At 39.9% G+C, this 27208-nt stretch overlaps 1 protein-coding gene across 3 annotated transcripts in view; it reads right to left on the bottom strand.

The window, feature by feature from the left end:
• Positions 1-26663, bottom strand: part of DEK (DEK proto-oncogene) — a 40240-nt gene extending 13577 nt beyond the window's left edge. The window contains exons 1-7 of one of the 3 annotated variants that reach the window (XM_021937027.2): positions 26229-26663; positions 25694-25847; positions 19433-19534; positions 19080-19189; positions 17672-17766; positions 17039-17159; positions 11311-11499 (exon numbers count right to left, since the gene is read on the bottom strand). In XM_021937027.2, coding sequence (XP_021792719.1) covers positions 11311-11499; positions 17039-17159; positions 17672-17766; positions 19080-19189; positions 19433-19534; positions 25694-25838 — 762 coding nt within the window. In that variant the 5' untranslated portion in view covers positions 25839-25847; positions 26229-26663. Of the gene's footprint in view, positions 1-11310; positions 11500-17038; positions 17160-17671; positions 17767-19079; positions 19190-19432; positions 19535-25693; positions 26039-26228 lie in introns of those variants that run through there. The other 2 variants (XM_021937028.2, XM_031666953.1) reach the window with 2 other exon arrangements.
• Positions 26664-27208: the final 545 nt, after the last annotated feature.

Consider the following 27208-nt stretch of genomic DNA (forward strand, 5'->3'; position numbering starts at 1 on the left):
TGGAGGTTGCAGTGAGTGGAGATCGCGACACTGCACTCCAGGAGACAGACTGTCTCAAAAAAAAAAAAAAAAAAAAAAAGACAAAATCAGAGTTCATACTTTGTCTCATGTGGAGCCTATGAAATTAGAAAGCATTAATTCTTAGTTTAATTAATATTCCCAAAGGAAAAGCATCCTATTAAACATTCCAAGATAATTTAAATTCTCCCCTTTACACACCAAAACTACTGAAATCACTTGACAGAATGTTTCTCCAAATGTTTTAACACTCTTGATTCCTGAGTGTTATCCCAAGTCAACCTGGTTTTTTTTGAGATGCAGTTTCGCTCTTGTTGCCCAGGCTGGACTGCAATGGCGCGATCTCGGCTCACCGCAACCTCTGCCTCCCGAGTTCAAGTGATTCTCCTGCCTCAGTCTCTTGATTAGCTGGGATTACAGGCATGTGCCACCATGCCTGGCTACTTTTGTACTATTAGTAGAGATGGGGTTTCTCCATGTTGGCCAGGCTGGTCAGGAACTCCCGACCTCAGGTGATCCACTCGCCTTGGCCTCCCAAAGTGCTGGGATTACAGCCATGAGCCACCATGCCTGGCCAAGTCAACCTGTTTTTAAAGACATAAGCACTGTGTTGAACCTGTCCTTTACAGACCAATGTCTTCCAAAAGTGGCCTCAAGTTGTTCATTGGATTTTAGCGTCTTTAAAAAAAAGAGATGGTCTCGCTATGCTACCCATGCTAGACTCAAACAATCCTCCCACCTCAGGCTCCTGAGTAGTTGGGACTATAGGCACATACCACCTCACCTGGCTGGATTTTACTGTTTGTCTTTCTTTTTGCCAATATACCATCACTGTACCTATTTATGCAAGCCTATCATCACCCTGCACTACCTCAATAATATACCACTAGCTGGGAAGTATGTAGTTTAACTGCTACTAAAAAAATACATTTTTAAGGTGTCAAGGGGCTGACATGCTTCTAAAAGTAAGTACATGAATTTCCTGTGGACTTGTGCAATTCACAGGCTATTTTAACTTACTCCTAATTCTGAGAGATGTTCTAGATTGTGTGGGGCTAGGGGACAAGTATCAATGATTTATTATGATCAACTTAAACCAAGTTTTAAGGTTTATTAAGTGTCCACCCAGTTCAGGCTCTGAAAGGGAATCCTAAAAATTCTTAAGTTCTTTAGCACACTTAATACACAGAATAAAATAATCATGATTATATATCATTTTTTAGTTAAAGGGTAATAAAATCTGGACTTTGTAGGTACAAGAAACTAAGTTATTCCTGAAAGGGTTGAAGAGGCTGAGCAAAAGAAACAACAGTATTATTAGTAATTACTCAATCTCCATTCAAATTAGAAAATCAGAATTAGATAACTGAAACACTTCCAAAGCCTTTTAAGGCCTGCCATTAAAATTTTAGATGGGATACACAACATGGCATCATTTTAAAACCTGCAAATTGCAAGTAGTGATAGTTTGACGAAGCATAAACATTTACAGTAATAAATAACGAGTCATCTCCATGAAATTTTACTTCTGTATAACAAAACTACATCTTTCTACATTTCCTATCTGCTGTAAGGGGTAATATTCTACAGTTTTTCTACATGGACAACTAGCCTGTCATCTATTAAAATTTCTAAAAGACTGCAAATATACTGCACAAGCACTAAAGAAAAAAATATAATAGTTCAAAGAATACAGGCTCTAGTGGCAAGCCGCCTGGTTTCAAATTCCAGCCCCAGGACATCTCTAGGCCCTTGTCTCCTCATTTACAAAACAAAAAGAAACAATAGTTCCTATGGTTTTATGAGGAGTAGATACATTAACACGTAAAAGTATTTTTGGTAGTACCTGGCAAATAGTAAACACTATTTTAATATTAACTATTATTACTGAGTGCTCCCTTTTGCAGAATGAGAAGTTCTTTCATTATGCAAATATAATTTCCTCTAATAAGTTAAAATTTCTAAGTGTTTTCAAAAAGCAGGGTGCAGTGGCTCAATCCTGTAATCCCAATACTTTGGGAGGCTGACATGGGAGGATCACTTGAGGCCAGAGCTTTGAGACCAGCCTGGGCAAAATCAGAAGACCCTAACTCTAAAAAACTAATTTTCTTTTTTTTAAAAGCAGGGCAGATACATAGACTGTAAATTATAAACACAGTGAGACAGACTCAAAAACAACTGTATTAACTAGCCATGATATATCACACTTATTTCACTACACTATGGTAGATATGACTTGGCCCACAAACATCTATAGTAGTATGTCATGTCATTTATACAGGATTTCATTTATCTTTAGCAACCAGCTGCAAATTCTTCTGTGACAACATCAAGGTAGGAATTTGGTAAAGTCTCTTTTTTAGATTAACGCTGAGTTAAGAAATCATGAAAGCTGAACAGTAAAACAACTAATGAAATTTGTATCTTGTGCTTTAGTCCTGCAGGTGTTCATCACTTTGGCTGCCCTGAAGGTTATTAGGTATAGGAGGAATAGGTCTCTGGAAAATGGGGGCATCTCAAAGGACATATCTTGGTATTAGGACACAATGGACAATTTTTGCTGTCAAGGTAAACATGGGTAACCAGTATTTGGAGGTAACAGAAAAAAACCCAGGGAGAGCTGAGAAGGCAAATTAAACTATGTCCACTTTAATTTTACATGAACTTTCAAATCTTCATTACTCTCATTCCTCTCCTGTACTTAGGAAAATCCCACTCATGATTCTAAACCCAGCTTAGCAATTACCTCCTCTAAATCTTTCACAAGACCATCAATTTGATTAATCCATACTCTCAAAGTACTTGGCCTACAATTCATTATCCCTATTTTATGGAAGGTATTGTGAAGCTTTAAGAACAAGGGTGTTACAGCCAAACTTCCTGATTCCTGAGCACCTGTATATATTTTTGAAGCTCCAGAGCTGACTCATCTAGCTATACCACATAAAATGAAAAGCACATTTATAGACTAGATTTGTCACCAAGACTTTTCTTTAAAGTGCAAGATAGTAAATATTTTCGGCTTTCCTGGCTACATATCTTTGTTGCATATTCTTCATTTTTTTAAACAATCATTTAAAAATGGAAAAACCATTCTGAGCTTGAGGGCTGTATAAAAACAGGCAGGAGGCTGGACTTGGCATACAGGCTACAGTCTGCTGATTCCTAGATTATGAATTATTGGAGCTATACACAGAAAAGTCAGGAACCAGATAAAGCAATCAACAGGTCAATTCCTCCAATTATCAAGTTTTTAATAGCTTTTAGTTTTAAGTTCTGATAAACACAAGTAGATTTATACACATTAACTTTCTTAAAGTTATTGCTTAAAATCAAATTTTGATCTAAATCAGGAATTCTAGAGAACTCTGAAGATAGAAGTACATAAACAAGAAGCTTTAGAAAGAATACTAAGCCATGCACGATGGCTCAACCCTGTATGTAATCCCAGCACTTTGGGAGACCAAGGTGGGTAAATCACTTGAGGCTAGGAGTTCGAGACCAGCCTGGCAACATCGTGAAACCCTGTCTCTACAAAAAATTAGTTAGGCGTGGTGGCATGCACTTGTGGATCCAGCTTCTAGGGTGGCTGTGCCACCAGAATTGCCTGAACCTGGGAGGTAGAGGTTGCAGTGAGTAGCAATTGTGCCGCTGCACTCCAGCCTGGGCAACAAAGCAAGACTGTCTCAAAAAAGAAAGAAAGAATAATACGGTAGTCTCCCTTTATCTATGGTTTCTCTTTCTGAATGTGGTTTCAATTATCTGTTGTCAACCATAGTCTGAAAATATTAAATGGAAAATTCCAGAAGTAAACAACTCATAAATTTTAAATTGCATACTGTTCTGAGTAGTGTGATGAAATCTCATGTCATCCTGCTCACTCCTGCCCAGGATGTGAATCATCCCTTTGTCCAGCATATCCACTCTGTAGATGCTCCCAGCACCTTGGCCCATTAGTCACTAGCAGCCATGTTGGTTGTGGTATCAATTGTTGCAGTATCGTTGTGCTTGTGCCCAAGTACCCTTATGTGACTTAATAATGGCCCCAAAGCCCAGGAGTAGTAATGCTGGCAATTCAAACATGCCAAAGAGAAGCCATAAAGTGGTTCTTTTAAGTGAAAAGGTGAAAGCTCTTAAGAAAAAAATCGTATGTTGAGGTTGCTAAGATCTATAATAAGAACAAATCTTCTATATGTGAAATTGTGAAGGGAAAAGAACTTTGTGCTGGCTCTGCTGTCAAACCTCAAACTGCGAAAGTTATGGCCACAGTGCAGGATAAGTGCTTAGTTACGATGAAAAAGGCATAATTTGATGGTGGAAAACATGAACAGAAACATGCCTCAAATGACAGCAATCAGGCTTGGCAGGATCCGAAGTTTCAGGCATACACTGGGGGTCCTGAAACGTACTCCTTTCAGGTAAGAGGGGATTACTATAAAGAGAAAGCACTAAAAAAGTTCCTTATATATTATATCGTCAAATACAAAAATGAGGATATATACCTCACCTCTCATGGAGTCAAGACTAAATGAGATGCAGGATGTGAAAGCACATGGCATACACACTTTGAAAAGTTTCTTCCTTGTAGGAGATAATAAATGCTTACTGAATGAGTGGTACTTCCTGGAAGACAGAGGACGTGTCTCATTTTTTTTCCTCCCACTTAGCAAAATGCTCAGGTATAGAGTAAGACAATCATTTTGAATGAGTGAGAATAATGAATCTACCACCAAACATATTAGTCACACAACAATGCCCAGACTCATGGGTTCTCTATAGCATGGATTCAACCTACACTACTCTAGTTTCACCTCTCATTGCTCTACTTCTGGGCACACAACTCTAACCACAAGTTAGTCAAAGGCACCCTGCCTTCCCTGCTCCTTATCTTTGTTCACACGTACTTTTCTCTCTATTCCCAAGGTCAACTTGAATTGGTAGTACTTCCACTTCTACCCAAAGCCTTTCCTCAACAGGCATGAAGATGTTCCTTCTTTAGAAATCCTATAATGCTAAGTATCAAAGAGCATTTGCTTAGAAAATACCTTCTGTAACCCTAACAGCACTTAAGCATACTCCCAATTCACTAACTTGAGCAATCAAAAAGTGGTTACCGCAGAAATCAAAAGCCAGTGGGCAACAGAGCAAGAACCTGTCTCTACAAAAAATTTAAAAATTGCTAGGCCTGGTGGCAGGATCACTTGAGCCCTGGAGTTCAAGGCTGCAGTGAGCCACGATCTCACCACTGTACTCCAGCCTGGGCAACAGAGTAAGACATACGCCTCTGTCTCAAAAATAAGTAAAGGACTGACCCCCATTTTAAGTCTCTTTCAAAATATCTTGAAAACTTTAGTGATTATAATAAAAACATTATGTGAGCCGGGCGCGGTGGCTCAAGCCTGTAATCCCAGCACTTTGGGAGGCCGAGACGGGCGGATCACGAGGTCAGGAGATCGAAACCATCCTGGCTAACACGGTGAAACCCCGTCTCTACTAAAAAAAATACAAAAAACTAGCCGGGCGTGGTGGCGGGCGCCTGTAGTCCCAGCTACTTGGGAGGCTCTGTAGTCCCAGCTACTTGGGAGGCTGAGGCAGGAGAATGGCATAAACCTGGGAGGTGGAGCTTGCGGTGAGCTGAGATCCGGCCACTGCACTCCAGCCTGGGTGACAGAGTGAGACTCCGTCTCAAAAAAAAACACATTATATGGCATTATGAGGAAATAATGTTGAAAATACTCACAATGGTCAACATCTTGTTATTTAACCTAACTGGAGACAAGACTGAGTCTTTTAACAAAATGGGGGGAAAATTAGGTTTTTTTAAAAAAGAATAAAGAAAAAGCTGACTTCCAAATTGTCATGAGATTTAGATTCTTCTCTATATGCTGAGTGGTTCAATCAGGACCATCAAGTATTTCTGATGTTCTAAAGGGGAACAAATAAAAATGAACAGCTGCCATTAATTTCAGATAGTACAATGTACTATAATCTAAATTTTTAAAGGATCAGTAATACAGAAGTTTCAAAAATTTGAAGGGGATTTTCCCTGTCTCTGATAACCATGAAGGTACTGAATCAGAGGAATGACATAAGCACTTTTTGAAGAAAGGCAAAAAAATATCTTGGGAAAGCAAGGCTTACCTATCATTTATAGGCAGCAGGGCTCTTGAAGGAGGGTCTCCAAAAAAGACGCCTGTCACAGAGCCAGAATTCTGTCCTCACAGCAGAAAGGTTGTACTGGGTGAACAGACGAACAAAATAAAAATTAGCTTAAAATACACTATTCTTTCAACAACTTGGCTGAGAAAACTCAGAATGCCAAGAGGAAAGAATGTGCAAGTCTAGTTACATTTCACAGAAGATTATGAAAGCAAGTTTAAATGGGTTTTAGTATGGTGATTATTCAATTCTGCCTTCCAACAAAAGGTTTAAATGGTTTATACAGACTTTGCAATTCCTCTGATCAATGTGTGAGAGGAGGAGATAGTTTAGTTTTTTAAAACACAATGTGAAAGGACTAATAAAACTTTCACATTCACCTTACCACTACCAGATAATCCCCTGAATGGTCCAAATAGATAGTTCACCAAAAATTATAATGGAGTTTCTCTGACTTGGCAAACATTGTAGGATGGCTCACTCAACAACCCACTTTTGATTTGCCTTCCTCTTATAAAGGTAGGAAAGCTGATACCTAGATCTCAGAGCTTCTTTTGCAGTTAGGTGGGCAGATGACAAAGTGCTGGCTGATGCCATGTATATGGAGATCTCCAGTAAAAGGCATCCCATTCAGGAAAAAAAGTCAAAACATCACTAGAAGAAAATCTTTTGCTCTTCCTTACCTGGAACATGAATACAATGTCTAAAGGTAAAACAACCACCTTGTGGTCATGAAGTTAATTGCCATATACTAAAGATGAGAGATCAGGAAAGGATGGTACCCACATTCCTCAATACCTTTCTTGAGCTGCTGTACTGGCCCTGGAATTCCCTGTGGGCTTCTTGTCATGAAAGAAAAATAAACTCCTGTTTTGAACATTATTAGTAAGGTTGAGAATTATTTCAGCAGAAAACATTCCTGATAACACATGGCAACATTCAGATAAATTCTAAATACTCATAAAGTAAAACTCCACAGTTTGTTTCATACTTTCTGGAAATACGTATGTGCTATAAAAACACTAGAAAATGAAAACTGAAGAGGTATTAGGGTAAGATGAAAAATAAGTAAAATACGCTTTTAAAGGGTCTAAAAGACTATTAGAATTGTTTTCTCCAATAGGTACTGTTTCCCCCTTCTTTTTTCTGTACTCTGTAGTAATTTCCCTATGCCTCAAGATTAACACCTTGTGAATAGCATGACCAAATGTGGTTTAACTTGACTGGCTGATATGGTCTGGCTCTGTGTCCCCACCGAAATCTCACCTTGAATTGTAATAATCCCCACATGTCATGGGAGGGACCCAGTGAGAGTTAACTGAATCATGGGGGCGAGTTTTTCTCATGCTGTTCTCATGACAGTGAGAAAGTCTCACCAGCTCTGATGATTTTATATAACGGGGAGTTGCCCTACACATACACCCTCTTGCTTGCTGCCACCTAAGATGTGTCTTTGCTCCTCATTCGCCTTCCACTATGATTGCTAGGCCGCCCCAGCCATGTGGAGCTGTGAATCAATTAAACTCCTTTATAAATTATTCAGTCTTGGGTATGTCTTTATTAACAGCGTGAGAACGAACTAATATACTCATTTTAGCAATCTGCCCTGAAGAAGCTAATCCAACATAGGAACCAGCTGATTTTCATAATCAATTTAGAGAAAATAACCTGTTTATTTTCCTATTCTCATCAACAAAAAAAAAAAGAAAAAAAAATTCATCCACCACTTCCTTCCCAACTGTTCTCCTTTTACTGCCCTAAAAAAGCCAACGTCCAAGAGACAAGATAATAAGGAAATTCAAAATGGCTCTTTTATAAAGGAATTTCTTTCTGAAGTTACTCTCACAAAGAATACCCGCTTTTATTTAATTACAAGGGAAACAATTGCAAAACTATTGTGAATCACTCACTGCATATCATAAAAACAGAGGTATAGGTACAGAAAACCTCCAACAAGTGCTTTAGCAATTATCAGCTAATATGCTAAATCTGACATTTTCTTTTAAATTACTTTTTTAAAACTCTCATTTCAATTAACTATATGGATTTCAGTGACTTCATTTTAACATGAATTTACTTATAAACACCTTAGTCTTCTACACATCTAAAGTTAAATATGAAACTAACAGGAAAATAAATACAATTTAACCTCACATAAAAAGCCAAAGGACAACTACAAACTTACTCTGCTTGCGTAAGATTTCTTTCTTCAACAATGAATAAAGTACATTTGACTATACAGTTCAAAATTCTCATTTTACAGAGGAAACTGAAAAAAGTAAAATCAATCTACCCAAATTCACATTTACTCCAAGAAAATCAGAACAAGAAGCTGATCTTAATGAATAAGAGTCTTTTATTTATCAAAGAAAAATCCACTTTAGGAAATAAACAGAAAATTAACTCAGTAATTTCCTATCATAAATAAGTCTATAGGCAATCCAAAACTTTTGTGACTGATTGCAACTTTCCTTCATGGCTTCTTAGAAAAGAGGTCCTTTCATAGTAATGACCAAAAATAGCTCCATGTATGAAGCTCCTAACGTGGCTGCCATTTAGAACTCAGTCTTCATAAAATGGAATAAGGAAAAACAAAGTTGCCACAGATATACTGTTCCTCCTGCCAGAACTTACCTTTCAAAGGCCTTTCACAGAAACTGAATCAGCAATAAAAAGTTGAAGACAGTGCTAAATTTAAATGGCCTGTAGAGTAGTAATACCTACACTTGTTGAAGGCACATTTACCAGGGAAAAAAAAGGGGGCGGGGGGACAATTTCTCAGTACAAATTTTATTTTACATTTTATAAAATCTGTCAAGTACTAGCAAAGTTAGGGGAAAAAATCCCTCTAATAAAATACGATATAGCTTTTATATTGTGTGATTTCATGTACCTAATTTTGGAAAAGCATTTTTACATTTTCTTCTACATTTTACATTTTCATCAACTGACCTGGGTTTCTAGCCACAGATCCCAGATTAGGGCACTACAGAAAGTAAAGGTTTGATTTATAGTGAGATGGTTCCACTTGTGATTATTATCCTGGAACCAATATGGGTATAAATCAGGTATCATCTGCATATACCAAATTCAACTACCTCTACTTAGAACTATGGGACAACAATTTAGAAAGCAAATTTTAAAAACGAGTGTAAAATGCCCTCATTTTTTTTTTTGAGATGGAGTTTCACTCTTGTTGCCCAAGCTGGAGTACAATGGTGCTATCTCAGCTCACCACAACCTCCGCCTCCCAGGTTCAAGCAATTTTCCTGCCTCAGACTTCCCCCGTAGCTGGGATTATACGCATGCACCACCACACCCAGCTAATTCTGTATTTTTAGTAGAGACGGGGTTTCTCCATGTTGGTCAGGCTGGTCTGAAACTCCCGACCTCAGGTGATCCGCCTGCTTCAGCCTCCCAAAGTGCTGGGATTACAGGCATGAGCCACCACGCCCGGCCTGCCCTCACTTTTTAACCTGCACCTAGTAATGACAAGAAGATTCAATTTAGAAGTTTTACTTGTCATAAAACATCATTTTAATTCTAATAATAACAGCAACTAATACATACTACATGCACCAGGCATCGCTCTAGGTATTTTAAATAAAATCCTTTAATATGACCCTATGAGGCTAATACGATTATCATTCCTCATTTTACAGATGGGAAACTGAGGTACAGAGTTTAAGTAACTTGCTTATAGTCATACAGTAACAATCCAATATAGAAGTCGGATTTGAACTCAGTTTCCAGAGCCCATGGTAATGTCTCTATGAAAAAATTAGACACTTATATTCTATGACATTTCGTGCTTTAATTCTGCCCATAAAGAGTGTTTAGGAAACTGAATGGCACATAGTAGACACCAAGTATTTCCTGAAGATACTATTAGTTTAAAATATTCCCCTATTTTACACACACACACACACACACAGTTTTCCTCCCTCCAATCCAAAAAGACCTTAGTGCTCAGATTACTTATTTTCCTTCGTGTCAAATATATATTAAGATATTTATGAAGCACCTGGTAGATTTGTAACCATCTTTCTTAAATGATGAAGTTATTTCATACTTAGCTTTATAGAAGTCTTTATAAAATTTGACGTTAAAACAAGCATGAATTGTAAATAACTCAAGACAAACATACATACTGAACACACACACATATCATATAATAACAGAGTTCACTATATCTTTATTTCTTCTAATTCAGTGGAGACGATTCCCTCTTTATCTCGCCCCAGGGACATTTGACAATGTCTGAAGAACATTTTTGGTTGTCACAAGGGGGGCTTGGGAGTATCACCCACAACTAAGAATCACCTGGCCCAAAATGTCAAGTTGACATTATTCATGTCCCTAAATAAGGCAAGGTTGATTACTCAATCTATAGAGCAAGTTCTGACCTTTGCAGGAAAACACCAAAGCAAAGTTAAAATACAGTCTACCAAAACATCATTAACAATAATAGAAACCCATCTCCTGTACCCACTCTCCACGATCTACTTGACTGAAGAGGTTAACCCTCTTATTTAATTGCTTCAGCAGTTCTCTTCTTCATGAAGTTTCATTTTGGAAACTAAGTAGTCTCAACTTTTACAAATATTCCCAAATAAAAGAAAATGACAGGTAATACAAAACTTATCCACTCATTACATAAACTTCAAATGCTGTTTATTCTCATTACATACTCCCCAAAAGGTTGAGGGGGGAAAAAAAGGCCCTTAAGTGCCTTGCTTTTTCCATAAAATGATTCAAGTCAATTACAAAATATCAATATATTATGAAAAAAATCCTCAAAGAATCTGCTCCTATGTGGTCCCATTCAGGATATGCACCACTTCTGCTTCCCTTCCCATTTATCTACTCTAGTCTTCAAGGTCCAGCTCAAGGCCCACTTCAAGTTCAGTTCATCCCAACCTCACTCTTTTCTGACTCTCATACTCTGACATGGTAATGAAACTAAAAGCTCTTTAAGGAGAAGAAATGGGTTCATACTTAATTATTTCTGCATCTTCAGAATTAAAAACAACCAATAAGGAAGTGTTTTTCTGGCTGTACTTAATATATAGCAGAAATATTTAATTCTCCCCATGGAAAGAAATGATTTAAAAATATAGTAAAGCATTTTACCTCCTCTTCACTTTCTTTATCGTCATCATCTGAAGACTCTTCCTTGTTTTTCTTTTCATCTTCATCACTACTAGACTCATCTGACAGAATTTCAGGACATTTGGTTCGCTTAGCCTTCCTTGCCATTCCAGAACTGTTCCGTTCCTTTTTACTGCCTTTGCTAGAAGTTTTTTTAGATTTTGGCAATGGCTGCATGAAAAATTTATAAAGATAACACCAATGAGGTATAATATTTCAATCAATCCTGTTCTTGATAACTTATCAACTCAATTTCTTGTTCTTCTCTCAAGAAATTGTATTTATAAGCCCAGCAGCTTTACATAGAATAATCTTTAACTGTGTCAGATTAACCTAAAACTGTTACTAATACCATTTCATTTGTGTTCTAAACACCTAATAAGACCCTTCTCAATTGTTGAGAAATATGTATTCTAGGTTCTGACACGGGACTAGAAGCTCAAGACACATTATGTTAAGCTCCAACGGCTGTTAATACTTTGCCATGATAATATTTTCAGTTAGAGTTGTAATTTCTTTCATCCCTACAAGCATTAAAACTGTCACACTGCCAGAGAAGCTCCTTGCTTTAGAAGGCCCAACACTCCAATCAAAGGAGTGGGAGGAAAACCTTTTTTTTTTTTGAGACAGAGTCTCCTTCTGTTGTGCAATAGCTGGGATTACAAGTGTGCACCACCACGCCCAGCTAATTTTTGTATTTTTAGTAGAGATAGTGTTTCACCATGCTGGCCAGGCTGATTTCAAACTCCTGACCTCAACTGATCCACCCGCCTTGGCCTCCCAAAGTGCTGGGATACAGGCATGAGCCACCACACCTGGCCCATAAAAAAATGTATAACTTGATTACCAATTATACATCTTGAATTTATGAATGAACTATAAAGTTTATATTCATATTACTTCTGGCCTCCACTTTCAATGATGTCAGGATCATATTCTCACTGATGCCTCTAGGTATACAATAAATGATAAGTATGTTAATTATGAAATTAATTAAGAATAAATATGTTGCTATTATTCTGATAATCAAACCATGTATATTTAAAAGGAGAGATCACCTGAGGAAAATGAGTTGATTAAACAACAAATTTAATTTTTAAGTGCTTTCTCAAGGGAGTTTTGCTAAATTCTAAAATTGAAAACCATAAAATTACCTAACATCAAGAATGTGAAAATGCGCATTACGGAATTAATATTTATTTCTGGGATTGAGCATCTTTTATTTCTTTTATTTCTACCTTTGTTACTTTGTTTTCTGCAATAAGCAGAAACATTAAGGTAAAATTCCATAACATAACCTTAAGGTTTCCAATTGTGTAAATGTTTGTGATAACTTTAGGTAGTCTTTTTCACGCAGAGAGTAGAACGGCAGGTCCTTTACCTCCCAGGAACCTCCAGTCTCGGGGGGTCACTGTCACCTACCCAAAAATTAAGAAAAAGTGGCTGCTTTGTAATAATACGGTGCCCTCGAGCTCTCTGCAAACAAACCACAAGATAACCTCTAGGTTGCCCCAACAACCTACCCTTCTGAAGGTACACTAGGAAACAGCCAAATTAGGTCATTCCAGGAACTTGAAGTTGGTGGATCAAAGACATTTCTCAGAGAAGATTCTCTATAAGAAACCGTGAATGCATACACATATCCTTGCTATGTGAGATACTACCATTATCAACTATTATCAGAATCTTAATCCAGGTGGATAAATTCTTTGATGCCACGGTTTGGAGAAAAGTTAACTCTCACTGTCCAAGCTCTTACTACTTGTTATATGATTTCCAGGTCTCAAATTTATTAGAAAAACATAATATCCCTCACAACCTCAGTTCAGAAACCAGACACAGGTAGCAAGAATGTAATCTGTATATCGAATTATTAATATGAGGACTGAAACAGGTTCTGGATAAATCTATCCAGGAAAGTGAAAGGATGTTAAGTTATTCAAGCAGCCAATAAAAAAAAATGCAATTCCCAAAAGTAAACGAGGAGTTTTAAAACCAAAATCCAAAAAGTAGTAATATATAAATGCCTTAGAGTTTTCCTATACTGACTCTAAAAATAGTTAAATCTATTAATCAAAATCCAGTGTCAATAGCATTACCTCTTTTTGGAAACAAAATGTGATTAACAAATAAAATAAGTACAACAGAAGGATAGGAAAGCAATCAATGATTAATGCTGTGTTCATTTAACAACTGAAAAATTGTTAAAGAGGAGAAAAAGGAAACTTCTGGTAGCATAGAAAATAGCTCTAGCCTGGACATGGTGGCTCATGCCTGTAATCTCAACACTTTGGGAGGCCAAAGTAAGAGGATCACTTGAGTTCAGGAGTTTGTGACCATCCTGGACAATATAGTAAGACCTTATCTCTAAGAAAATGTAAAATTTAGCCACACATGATGGCATACACCTATATAGTCCCAGTTACTTGGGTGGTTGAGGTGAGAGGATCACTTGAGCTCAGGAGGTCAAAGGTGCATTAAGCCATGATCGTACCACAACATTCCAGTCTAGGCAACAGAAAAGAAAAGAAAATAGCCTGAGTTCAATACCATCAGATTAAGGAGTAATCCTCATAGAGTCACATATGAAAAACTGGTGTTAAGAGTTAGACTCTATATGACAAGAAAAAACAGATTCTCACAGTGTGGTTCAAGGACTCGGGTTTCCTGAGACCTTTTTCGGAGTCCATGAGGTAGAAACTATTTTCATAATAATGGCAACACTATTTATTTGCTCTTTTCACTGTGTTGACATTTGTACTAATTGCAAAAGCAAAGGAAAGCAAAGGTGGGTAAAACTGATGGCACCTTTGTACCAATGAAGGAATTAACATATATTAGTCATTGTATTCCTCACAACACACGAGCAGAAACGAACAAAAAAGGCAAATGGTTTCACTTAATAATGTCCTTGATAAAGCAAAAATTACTGTGCTAACTCTCAAGTACATGTCTTTCTAACATCTGTGATAAAATGGAAGATATACATAATATGGCTACAATTGAAGTTCAATGGTTTTCTGAAGGAAAAGCATTTGCGTATCTGAGTTGTGAGCTAAACACGCTCCAAGCTAGTTTTTCATAGAACACCATATATATATATATATATTTTTTGAGACAGTCTCGCTCTGTCGCCCAGGCTGGAGTACAGTGGCACGATCTCGGCTCACTGCAAGTTCTACCTCCCAGAGAACACCACTTTTTAAAAGAACAAATATGGCTAACTCAGACTTAGGTACTTGATAAAGATTCTCAAAAATGAACAAGGTGAGCTTGTCACTTCAAGGAAAACTGACAGCTAATGATAAATGTTACGATTTCAAGTGGAAATTTAGAATTCTGGAAAATTCACATCTACTACTGCGAACTTAATAGTTTTCCAAGGCCTAAGTAACGTTTCTGATGAGATGGTGTTTATATTAATGAGCATGATTTAATGACACTGTTCAATAAAACATGCCAACATTTGGAAGATATGATTCAGGGAACCAATATTTACAAATGGTAAATGCATGTTACAAAACTATATATATAAGACCCAAGTTAATTAACATGGTTTCAGACTTACATAAAACATTACAACTAACCTTTAGGAAACTACAACTTACGTAGAGTTTTTGTATTGTGTGGTATCAAAAAGAGAATACACACAATTATCTAAAAGGACTTTAAAAATATTCTTTTTATGTGAGGCTCGGTTTTCTTCATACACTTATTATATTTTGAGACAGGATTTCGTTCTGTCACCTAGGATGGAATGCAGTGGCATGAATACAGCTCACTGCAGCACTGACCTCCTGAGTTCGGGCTTCCACCTCAGCCTCCCAAGTGGCTGGGACTACAGGAGTGTGCCTCAGTGCCTGGCTAATTTCTTCGTGAGACAGTCTCACTCTGTCACCCAGGCTGGTCTTGAACTCCTGAGCTCAAGTGATCCACCTGCCTCGGCCTCCCAAAGGGCAGGGATTACAGGCATAAGCTACTCCACCAGGCCCTTCATAAATTTTAAGCAAAACAATACACTGCAAAAGACTGAATGTGGCTAGGCGCGGGAGCTCACGCCTCTAATCCCAGCACTTTGGGAGGCCGAGGCGGGCGGATCACCTGAGGTCAGGAGTTCAGCCTGACCAGCCTGGCCAACATGGCAAAACTCTATCTCTATTAAAAATACAAAAATTAGCCAGGTATGGTGGCACATGCCTATAATTCCAGCTACTGTAGAGACTGAGGCAGAAGAACTGCTTGAACCTGGGAGACAGAGGTTGCAGTGAGCAGAGATTGTGCCACTGTACTCTAGCCTGGGCAACAGAGTGAGAATCTGTCTCAAAACAACAATAAAAAAAGACTGAATACAGAAGCAAATGGTAATTAAGCTGTTTTCTCTTAAGCTAGATATTAAACGGATATACAAAAACATAAAATAACGCCACTCTTTAATTCTTTTGAAAAGTTATTTTTCATAAAAAATACTATTTTTAACATTTTAAAATAAAAATTTTCAGTTCTAATGTCAAATACAGTGAAGATAAAAATAACCCATATTTTAAAAAAAGCTCTTGGGGTTCTCACTAATTTTTTAAGAGAGTAATAGTATCCTGAAACCAATAAATTGGAAAACCACTGAGAAAAAGATAAATATAAAAATAGCCGTCATAACAACTTAGTAACTGCTTCTGAGGAAATAGTGATCACCTTGCCGCACACTAAATCCTTAAAAAGTACAAGTATAGCTACAGTAAAAGTTAGGGAAAAAAAAAGTATTTTGTCGTCTTTCAATAAGCCAATTTAAAACACCAAAAATCATCATACACCTTGTGTTTGTAGTTGTATAACCAAAGTTAACACCGTAAGTGCTCTCTATCTGTCCTCGTGCAGCTAATGGTAATAAGGACCAAGGGCAGACCAAAACAAAGTCCCAGAGCTATTTTCTGGTTTTGATTCTTTAATGCCCTCTCCCATCCGAGATGGCATTCCCCTGAACTCCTAGACCTGCTCGCTCTCTTCACACCTCCTTTCCTGTCAAGATCGGGAAGAACAGAAAAACATTTGCTGACAGACCTAAATCACACTAAAAATACAAGGTCATATAACACTTCAACAGACATTTTAAGTCACCTACGTCGTTTGTTACCATTAAATAATTAGGGCAAACCCACTAGCTTTTAGGAAGAGTGAGAAAACTATAAGGCCATTTTACTTCCCTCTCCGGCTCCTGGGCTCTGCTGCGGATTCTGGAAACCCAATACAGGAAACTTGTAAGAGCTTTTAAATGTCACTTTTAAATAATTCATTCCAGGATCCAGGAAAACATCCAGTTCTAATATACTCCCCATTTTGTCTTCACTTGATTATAGATTGCACCCCTTCCCTCCAGCCTTGAACCTCATCCTCAGCCCAACCTCTATTCATTCTTCCAGTATCTTCTAGATACCTAACCCTGACTACTAGTACTTTCTGTCCCTTCTGACATTAATTCACTATTCTTAACCTTATATCCCTTGTATCTGATTTTCTGAAGCAACACATCCCTATGGCATCTGTATTATTTCTATCAAGAAATTATTGCAGATACATCAACAGAAGTTATAGTCTTTGAATGTAGATATTAATGAATACTGACAGCAATGCTGTTATTAATCAATTTTTGTTTCGTATAAAAAAAGAGGCTATGAATAACTGATTTCTTATGAAAAAAGTAAAAATTGATCCTCACTTTGCCAGAAGGCTTTGGATGCATTAAGAAATTCAAGATCCTCTTCACTAGTTCACTATTTACACCTGATCTCTCCAAATCAAGAACCTCACAGATGCTCTTTAACATGGCATTTCTAAATCTGAAACAGAAAATGGAAGAAACCAAGGTGTTAATATAGGAAAGCTTACAAATGTTCTCCACAATATAAAGGGAAAGCCAACCAAATTAGCTGACTTACATACATTTAAAAAAGTGGCCAATGCTTCTCTGAATCTTTCTTTCTTTCTTTTGGAGACAGAGTTTCGCTCTTGTTGCCCAGGCTGGAGTGCAATGGCCCAATCTCGGCTCACCGCAGCCTCCGCCTCCCAGGTTCAAGCGATTCTCCTGCCTCAGCCTCCCAAGTAGCCGGGATTCCAGGCATGTGCCACCACGGCCAGCTAATTTTGTGTTTTTAGTAGAGACGGGGTTTCTCCATGTTGGTCAGGCTGGTCGCCAACTCCCGACCTCAGGTGATACGCCCACCTCAGCCTCCCAAAGTGCTGGGATTACAGGTGTGAGCCATTGTGCCTGGCCCGAATGTGATTTTTTTAACATTAAAAAATAAACTTAAAGCATATTGATTAAAATATAGTATTTATAAAAATAACTCACTTTTTCAACATTTCTTCCTTCTTTTTATACTGGACACTTCCTTTTTCAAACGGAAAGCCACTGAACTGACCCACATTCTTCTTTAATGAGGACACCTGAAAATGTTCCTTATTATTAATGCTATTTATTACCCAGTAATATACACAAGAATAAATTCAAAGAGAATTCAAAGCTCACATCTTTATTTTCATATCTATCTGTAACTCACAATACTGGCTCAACAGTCAACCAATTCAATACGGGTTCAACATTCAACATTTCTTGTTCAAAACTGAAAAATATATGTTACTAACATAATAACATTATAAAAATCCTACAAACTTAAGTCTCTGAAAATAACGATTCGAACAAATTTTCACTGGGGAATTTTTACCACAATCAAAAGTTATCTGACAGTACCAGAGGATGTGGAAAGTTACTACTTAAAAAGATATCCTTTTCCTAAGTAATAAAGTTACTAGTAATTCTTCTTTTCCAAATCAAGGACTTTATAGTTAATACTGTTTACTAGTTATAGGACTTAATTAGATTGGTTTAAGGATTAAATGAGATTAACAGACATGAAAATAAATTATGTCATGCGTCAGACATTCTATTCTACTTCAGGCATTCTAACACCCAACTTTACTTTGCCCATGTACAACCTAAAGCAGTTTCCTCAATTATATAAAAGACTAAGTTTTATGTACAGTATAATAATCCTTTAGCAAAAAACTATCATCCAATTTATCAGGTATTTGCTAAAAATGTGATACAATTATACCAAATCACTTATTCTGAATGACCAGAAAATCCAAAAACATGAATTTCTTTCAATACATTTAAAGGTCACTAAAACCATCATAATTTGGATTTCATAATTTGAAATTTCAGTTTGGAATAAAAACTACTACAGGAGAAAGAGCCCTAGAGCTGGGCATACTGGCTCACACCTGTAATCCCAACACTTTGGGAGGCCAAGGTGGGAGGACTGCTTGAGCTCCAGAGTTCAAGACCAGCCTGGGCAACATGGCAAAACCCCACCTCTACAAAAAGTAAAAAAATTAGCCAGACATGATATGGTGGCATGCACCTGTGGTCCCAGCTACTTGGGAGGCTTAAGTGAGAGGAACACTTGAGCCCAGGAGGTTGAGGCTGCAGTGAGTCATGTATTGCACACTGCACTCCAGCCTGGGTGACAGAGTGAGACCATGTCTTTAAAAAAAAAAAAGGGACAGAGCCCTGGATATTATAATCCAACTGCTAATATTCAGCTATATTTCCTGTGATAAATCATTTAATAAATATATATCTCAGTCTGTTCAGTCATAAAGTGTGGAAATTGAACTAGTGGATAACTAACGTTTACAGAAACTGATTCCATTGTGAAGTAATATACAAGTAGGTTTAAAGTGTAAAAAAGTCTTACAGTGCCTGGCCTGTTGTAAAGCAGTTTGTGTAGATTTCTAAGTTCATCGGTTTTCTTCTTACTTAGAAAAAAATGTATCCTCTCAATTTCACAAAGTTTCTGCCCCTTTCCTAGGGGGGAAAAAAAAATCACAATTAAATACCCATGGCTTACTAATACATTTTACAAAGTTAATTTAATAGGAATTATTTTCACAGCATAATTTACATGTAACTTTGCTCTTACAGAGCAAATTAAATAAAATTATAACGAAAGTATAAAACACTACCCTGCTGATACTAAGCTACAAACCATCATTTTCACAAATTTAGACATTTTCACCACAAAATCAAAGAAAGCTAGAAGAAACTCACCTTGTGCAATTGTAAATGGCTCTCTCTGTAAGGAAGAGACTTGCATTGTCAGCCTCTCTACTTTCTTCTTTTCCCTCTTGCCTTCCACGATAAGACTCTTTTCTGGAAATTAATTTAGTATTTCTTAATTAACAAAAAGCTTAAACATTGTATTAACTTTATTACATAAACATGTAGAACAAAGTTCCAAAACCTAACACTTTATTCTTCCTCTGGGCATGGTTTTGGAAAGCAAATAACATAAAAGATGACAACACTTTTAGTTAATAGAGCACCACGAAAATTTTTTCAGACTAACATTTTACTCACCTGGCAAACTCACAGGGACTCAGTTAAAAAAAAAAAATTAGAAAGCAAACTAATTTTTATCCAACTAAAATTATTGCCATTACAGTCCAGTTACTTCGTTTGTGAAATAAATCTAGCTTTGTTTAATCTTTGGACATAATTCTATTTAATAATTGTGATTCAGTTTGCTATACTTCAGAAACAATCAAATTTAGAACTGAGAGATTATGAACTTCAAAAGACATATAGAGAATACTAATAATTTAGTCAACTGACAAAAGAGACACAAATAAAGACCTCCAGGCAGAACAGCCTGAAGTACCTGGATAAGATAAAACTCTCCAAGTTTACATCTAATGCAATCAACTGGGAGGGCATTACTTTGTAGTTTAGAATAACATTCATAATGATGGCCATAAATCACTCTGAAAAAAGTTAAATTGTTTAGTCGAGAAAGGGGAAAAAAAAACACACAAAAATCTATGGCTGTGTGCAGTGGCTCACACCAATAATGCTAACACTTTGGGAAGCCAAGGCAGGAGGATAGCTTGAGCCCAAGAGTTTGAGACCAGCCTGGGCAACATATTGAGACCCTACCTCCATTAAAAAAAAAAAAGAAAGGAAAAAAACAAGACCGGGTGCGGTGGCTCACGCCTGTAATCCCAGCACTTTGGGAGGCCACGGTGGGCGGATCACAAGGTAAGGAGATCAAGACCATCCTGGCTAACTCGGTCAGGTGATCGAGACCATCTTGGTTAACTCAGTAAACTCCCTTCTACGAAAAAATACAAAAAATTAGCCGGGCATGGTGGCAGGTGCCTGTAGTCCCAGCTACTCAGGAGGCTGAGGGGGATGAATGGTGTAAACCCAGGAGGCGGAGCTTGCAGTGAGCTGAGATCACGCCACTGCACTCCAGCGACACAGTGAGACCCTGTCTCAAAAAAAAAAAAAAAATCTAGAAAACAGGTAGCATATACTTCAAAATTCAAAACATTAAGCTCCATTTATCTAACATAAAACCATTTTTTGAATGAAATAAAGTCAGATAAAAGAATACTATACATTGCTCGAGGTTCTGCCATTTATTTAATGTCTGTATTGTGCAGCTGCACTCAATACTAAGAGGGGATAAATGGATGATAAAGACTGCACATCTTTTGAAAGAGATGCTACTAAGGAAATGAGACATAAATATACACCAACATAAAAGATAATAAAACATCTTAAGAAAGATATAATACCAACAAATTGCTGTGCACTGAGGAGGAACTCATTATTTTAGGACTAGGGAAAAAGGAACAAAGCATGTGCGCTGGCTTTTAAAGACAACTTAGATTTAGTAGTATAAGGATTTGCACAGAAAGAATACTTCAGGACAAAGGGCTATCAACAAGTATATTCTGGCCATGTTGTACAGAATGAAGACAAAACACACTAAAACAACCCCTACTATCACTCAACTTCATCAACTTAGTGATTTAAACCATTTGCTTGTCTCTGGTGATTACCAACTATAAGCTAATGACTTCCCAGTCAATCTCCAAGCCACAACTTTCATCTGAGATTCATATTAACTAATACTGTCTCTCAGTATCCATAAGGGATTGGTTCCAGGACATCCCTCAGATGCCAAAATCCACGGATGCTCAAGTCCCTTACTTTTTAAAAAAAAATGGTGTTAAAAAAAAAAAAAAATTTAAAAAAAAAAAAAAATGGTGTAGTATTTACATATAACCTATGAACATCTTCCCATATACTTTATATCATCTGTAGACTACTCATAATGACTAATATAATGTAACTGATACGTAAACAGTTGTTACACTGTACTGTTTAGGGAACAAAAATATCTGAACATGTTCAGTACAGATGCAACCATCCATTTTTACCAATTTGTGGTTGACTGAATCCACAGATGAGGCACCCACAGATACAGAGAACCAACAGTATATGCCTGTCTGTCATTTGACAGCTCCAATTCATGTCCTATAGGCACCTAAACTCAAAACATTCAAAAGAAAAATCATAATCATCTCCAAACTTGCTCACTTTCTGAATTTTTTTCAAAAAACATTAATACCATCCACCTACCTGCCAAAGACAGAAACTTAAAAGAGTCATCTTTTACTAGTCATTTCTCTCACTTCCCTTTCCACCAAAATCACTGCCAATTTTGGTTAACCTGACCGCCCTTTTTGTTGTTGTTGTTTTTTTTTTTTTGAGACAGAGTCTCGCTCTGTGGCCCAGGCTGGAGTGCAGTGGCCGGATCTCAGCTCACTGCAAGCTCCGCCTCCTGGGTTTACGCCATTCTCCTGCCTCAGCCTCCCGAGTAGCTGGGACTACAGGCGCCCGCCACCTCGCCCGGCTAGTTTTTTGTATTTTTTAGTAAAGACGGGGTTTCACCGTGTTAGCCAGGATGGTCTCGATCTCCTGACCTCGTGATCCGCCCGTCTCGGCCTCCCAAAGTGCTGGGATTACAGGCTTGAGCCACCGCGCCCGGCCGACCGCCCTTTTTAGGACAGACTTCAGAGGATGTATGAGAAAGCCTGGGTGTCCAGGCAGAAGCCTGCTGCAGGGGTGGAACTCTCACAGAAAACCGCTACTCAGGGCCAGGCGTGGTGGCTCATTCCTGCAATCCAGGCCCTTTGGGACGCAGAGATGGACAGGTCACTTGAGCTAAGGAGTTTGAAACCAGCCTGTGCAGCATGGTAAAACCCTTCCTCTACAAAAAATACAGAAAGTACCGGGGCACGGTGGCACACGCCTGTGATCCCTGCAACTTGGCAGGCTGAGGTGAGAGGATTGCTTGAGCCTGGAAGGCAGAGTTTGCAGTGAGCTGAGATAGTGTTACTGCACTCCAGTCTGGGTGACAAGTGAGACCTTGTCTCCAAAAGAAAAACAAAAAGAAAACCTCTAGTAGGGCCGTGTGGAGAGGAAACGGGGGGGGGGGGGTGGACCCCTAGATTCACCACCAAGGCTCTATTGGCTAGTGGAGCTGTGAGAAAGGGGCTGCCACCTCCAAACTCCGAAATGGTAGAGCCACAAGCAGCTTGCATCCTGAGCTGCCCAAGGCCTTGGGACCCCTCACCCCTTGTACCAGCATGCCCTGGATGCCAGACATGGAGTAAAAGGAGATAATTTGGGAGTTTTAAGATTTAAAGACGCCGGGCGCGGTGGCTCACGCCTGTAATCCCAGCTCTCAGGGAGGCAGAGGCGGGAGGATAGCTTGAGCCCAGGAGTTCGAGACCTGCCTGGGTAATATAGCGAGACCCCGTTCTCCACAAAAAGAAAAAAAAAAAAAAAAAAAAGAAAAAAAAAAAAAAAAAGATTTAAAGACTGCTCTGCTAGGATTCAGACTTGTAGGCCACGCATGGTGGCTCACGTCTATAGTCCCAACACTTTGGGAGGCTGAGACAGGCAGATCACCTGAGGTCGGGAGTTTGAGACCAGCCTGACCAACACGGAGAAACTCTGTCTCTATTAAAAATACAATATCAGCCAGCCATGGTGGCACATGCCTGTAATCCCAGCTACTAGGGAGGCTGAGGCAGTAGAATTGCTTGAACCCAGGACGCAGAGGTTGCGGTGAGCCGAGATCAGGCCATTGCACTCCAGCCTGGGCAATAAGAGCAAAACTCTGTTTCAAAAAACAAACAAACACAGAAAACCAAAAAAACCAAACATAAGCCAAACCAGACTGTGTGGGGCCTACTGCACCTTCCTTTTGGCCTTTCTCCCTTTTGGAATGGAAATTTTACCCAATGCCTGTACCATCACTGTATCCTGTGAGTAAATAACTTGTTTTTGATCTCACCGGCTCATAGGTGGAAGAAACTCATCTTCAGATGAAACTCTGGACTTACAGACTTGGGACTTTTGAGTTAATGCTGAAACAAGACTGGACTTTGGGGGACTACTGCGAAGGCACAACTGAATCTTGAAATGTGAGAAAGACATGAGATTTGGGGGACTGGGGGTGCAACGGTATGCTTTGGATGTTTGCCCCCTCCAAATTTCATGTTGAAAAGTGATTTGCAATGTTGGAGGTGAGGCCTGGTAAGGTGATTAAATCATGGGGGCAGATCCCTCATGAATGGCTTAGCATGGTAACTCTTGGTGATAAGTGAGTTCTCTCAAGATTTGTTTGTTTAAAAGAGCGTGGCACCTCCCCCAACCACTTGGTCCAACTTCCAAATGAGATGCCGGCTCCCCCTTTGTCTTCTGCCATGACTGGAAGTTTCCTGAGGCTTTCACCAGAAGCAGATGCTGGCGCCATGCTTCTTGTACCGTCTGCAGAACCACGAACCAATTAAACCTATTCTCCATAAATTACCCAGCCTCAAGTATTTCTTTATAGCAACGCAAAAAAAAAAGAAAAAAATCCTAATACAGAAAGTATTTCACTGTCTGGCTTCCATGATGCCTCAATTCTAAAGTTAAATATTCAGGGTTAAGTAGAATAAAAACTTTCACAATCCTACATGTCCCACAAACACCTCTAATTAGTAAAAAGAATAATAAATCAGAGCTACAATAAAACTGTTAGGGGATAAACTTTCTACAAAATCATGTTTTAAAAAATAATGTGTCTAGAACAAAACATGGGATTATTTCAACTACCAACTGTTCCCCAAGCATTAATGCGTTGACCATTTACAGTATATTTACATGACTTCTCTAATTCTTTCCTGACATGAAAAAAATTCACCATTTCTTTGGCATCTCAACCCTGCCCCCACAGAAAGACTAAAATACAAACAAAAAATTGGAGAAAAAGTGCAAAGCCTCTTTGGCTAGTAGTGAGATAGTGCACCCAGTTTTGCTGTTGTATTAAAAATAATTTTAAAATAACATATCATTAAGCAATAGTTTATATAAAAACTTATACTCAAAAAGCCATGCTTCACTTAAAAATGCCCTTCTTAGGGCACATACCACTTTAAACAAACAAAAGGCACATCTTGTAATCTTAACCCAGATTGTGACCACAGGCTGGTTGAGGCTTAAAAAAAAAATCCGGGTTTAGGAAGAGAGCTTCAACCTCTTCCCAAGTGTGGCTGAGTCGTAAACATATACGAAGTAAACCCAGACTAGGCTAATATCAAAGAATGCTGAGAGACGCGACTTATACGAAATAAATCCAGACTAGGCTAATATCAAAGAATGCTGAGACGCGACTTGGATTTTTAAATGTTTGGAAACAGTCAAGAAGCGGGTACACCTGAAACAGACACTGCATGCATCCTGGATAAACTGATGCGGCACACTCCTCCATTCTGTTAAGTTTCCGTTTCACACCTCCAGTCAAATCAGGGTTCATAACGCCCTCCCTTAAAACAGACTCAGGTTCGAAACTGAGACAGTGCTGGGCTGACATTTAACTTTCTTTCAGAGTTCACTTTTTTCATTTTTAACTACTTTCTCAAGTAGCAACAGCTTTCACCGCTGTTTGCCAGGGAGGGAAACTTTTTGGCAAATGTAAAAATATTTTTAAGCATTCAAATACTTACAGGTCTCGCCTTAATAACTTCAGTCTTAACAGACTGCACTAAGACCTTACAATAACTTCAAAAGGCAAAAGATGTGTCATGAAACGGACAAAATTAGAACATCCACTTAGCAACTTCAAAGGTGCACACACGGAGTTAAAAAAAAAAAAATCAAATCCAAGACCTACAAACCTCCCGTCAAACGATGAAATGTTAACGAACATTCAGAGCCGGCGAGAAGTTGGCTGCACTCCAATACATCACTACTACGCTAACAAATACTTTAAAAACCGGAATTCACAAAGTCAATTCTACGCCATCGCTCAGCACAAAAGCAGATAAATTGTGCACACGTTCTCGCTGAAAATTACTCCGACTTTGCGCCTCTAAACACGAAAAGAGCAAGAAAACTTGTTTCCTGGGGGAAAAAAACAAAAAAACTTCGGTCTGAAAAATCCATCACTTGGGACGCGACTCCCCCCACCTTTTTCCTCCTCTTCCTCCTCGTCGTCGTCCTCGTCTTCTTCCTCCTCGCTCTCCTCTCTGGGACCAGGCATTTCGGGTTCTTTCTCGGATGCGGGCTGGGCGGGGGTTCCCTCTCCCTCCGCAGCAGGGGCCGAGGCGGACATGCTGTGAACCTTCGTACGGGGAGAAAGCCGGACGTCTCTGTCCCCCTACTCCTGCGGGGAGGACCCGGCGGCCACCCTGAAGGATGCGACCCTTCCCGCGGGACACCTGCCCTGAAAGTTGCCTCCTCCCGTAGCGCTCAGTCCCCAGGGGCGGCTTCCCTCCCGCTACGCCCGCCGCCGTCCAGGGATTCCCGAGGCGGGAAACCGCGCCCGCTGCCCCCGCGCGCGCGCGCCCGCCCGGCCTGCGCTGTTCCCGGCCCGGCCCGGCCCGAGCTGCCGGCCCTCCACGTCCCCTCCCCCGCCCCAGGCCGCCGTCCAAATGGCCGCGTCCCTCCCCCGTCGGCCGCGGCAGGGGCGACCGGGCCTCTGGTGTCCCGACGCAGCCCTCACCGCGGATCCCGGCCGCCACGGGCCTGGCACGCGAGGGCACGAGGAGGTTCTGGGAGGCGGCGGCGGCCGACGCCGAGGAGAAGGCGCGCGGGCCGCTGTCTGGCGTGACGCTCGCTGCCGCGCGCTCGGCTCCCCAGAATCAACAAGATTTTCAAAATGGCGGTTCGGGAAGGAGAGCGGGAATGCGGCGACCAATCAGGGCCGCGAGCTGGGAGTTGGCGGGCGCGGGGCGGGGGAGGCGGGGTGGCCGGGCGCCTCCACGGGAAGCCCGGGCTGGCGGGACCGCGAGGGGTCGCCTCGGCCGCGGGCGGAGGGATGCGCTCTCGGGGCTCTTCCCGGCTGCGCCTGGCGTGCGGTCGGCGCTCGGGCCCCGGAGTGCTTGCGGGCTGTGTCCCGCGGGGCGGGCGGGAGCGGCAGGCGAGGCGGCCTGGCAGCGCGGAACGGAAGGACGCTAGGGGGCCTGCGTGTTTATTGTCTCCACCGTCGCTTCCCGGAAAAGATGATGAGCAGTCCCGGGCCGCGGAGGGGCGCGGCGGGCATCGGTAAAGAAGTTGAGAGATCCCTGAAGTCGCTATCTACAGTGTTTCTCCGAGGCGGAGGGGTATTAATCAGCCGTCTCATCAATGCCCCAGAAATCGTGCTGGGTGATAGATAATTTCCAAATCTGCTGTATTTCTAAGGACCCCATCGCTTGTAAGGTCTACCGTAAGGAAAAAGATCCTACCTGCCACGTTAAAGGTTCACATAGCCAACCACATAGATTTACACCCCTGTAAATATAAGGGGAATGGCTCCCTCCCACCCCATTCCTTCCCCTCTCCTCTCTCACACACTGTTCTATAGTAGAGGTAATTTGGCCGGTCCAGACCCTTCTCCCTGAGTTTTAGGCCATCTATGCAAATGCTTTTTACACATTCAACACTGCAGACACTCAAAGAAGTATCTTCCCTGCTCAATGCTGCCTTCTTTTGTATGTGACT

Source organism: Papio anubis, chromosome 6, assembly GCF_008728515.1.
Source record: "Papio anubis isolate 15944 chromosome 6, Panubis1.0, whole genome shotgun sequence".
In the NCBI taxonomy this organism is placed as follows: domain Eukaryota; kingdom Metazoa; phylum Chordata; class Mammalia; order Primates; family Cercopithecidae; genus Papio; species Papio anubis.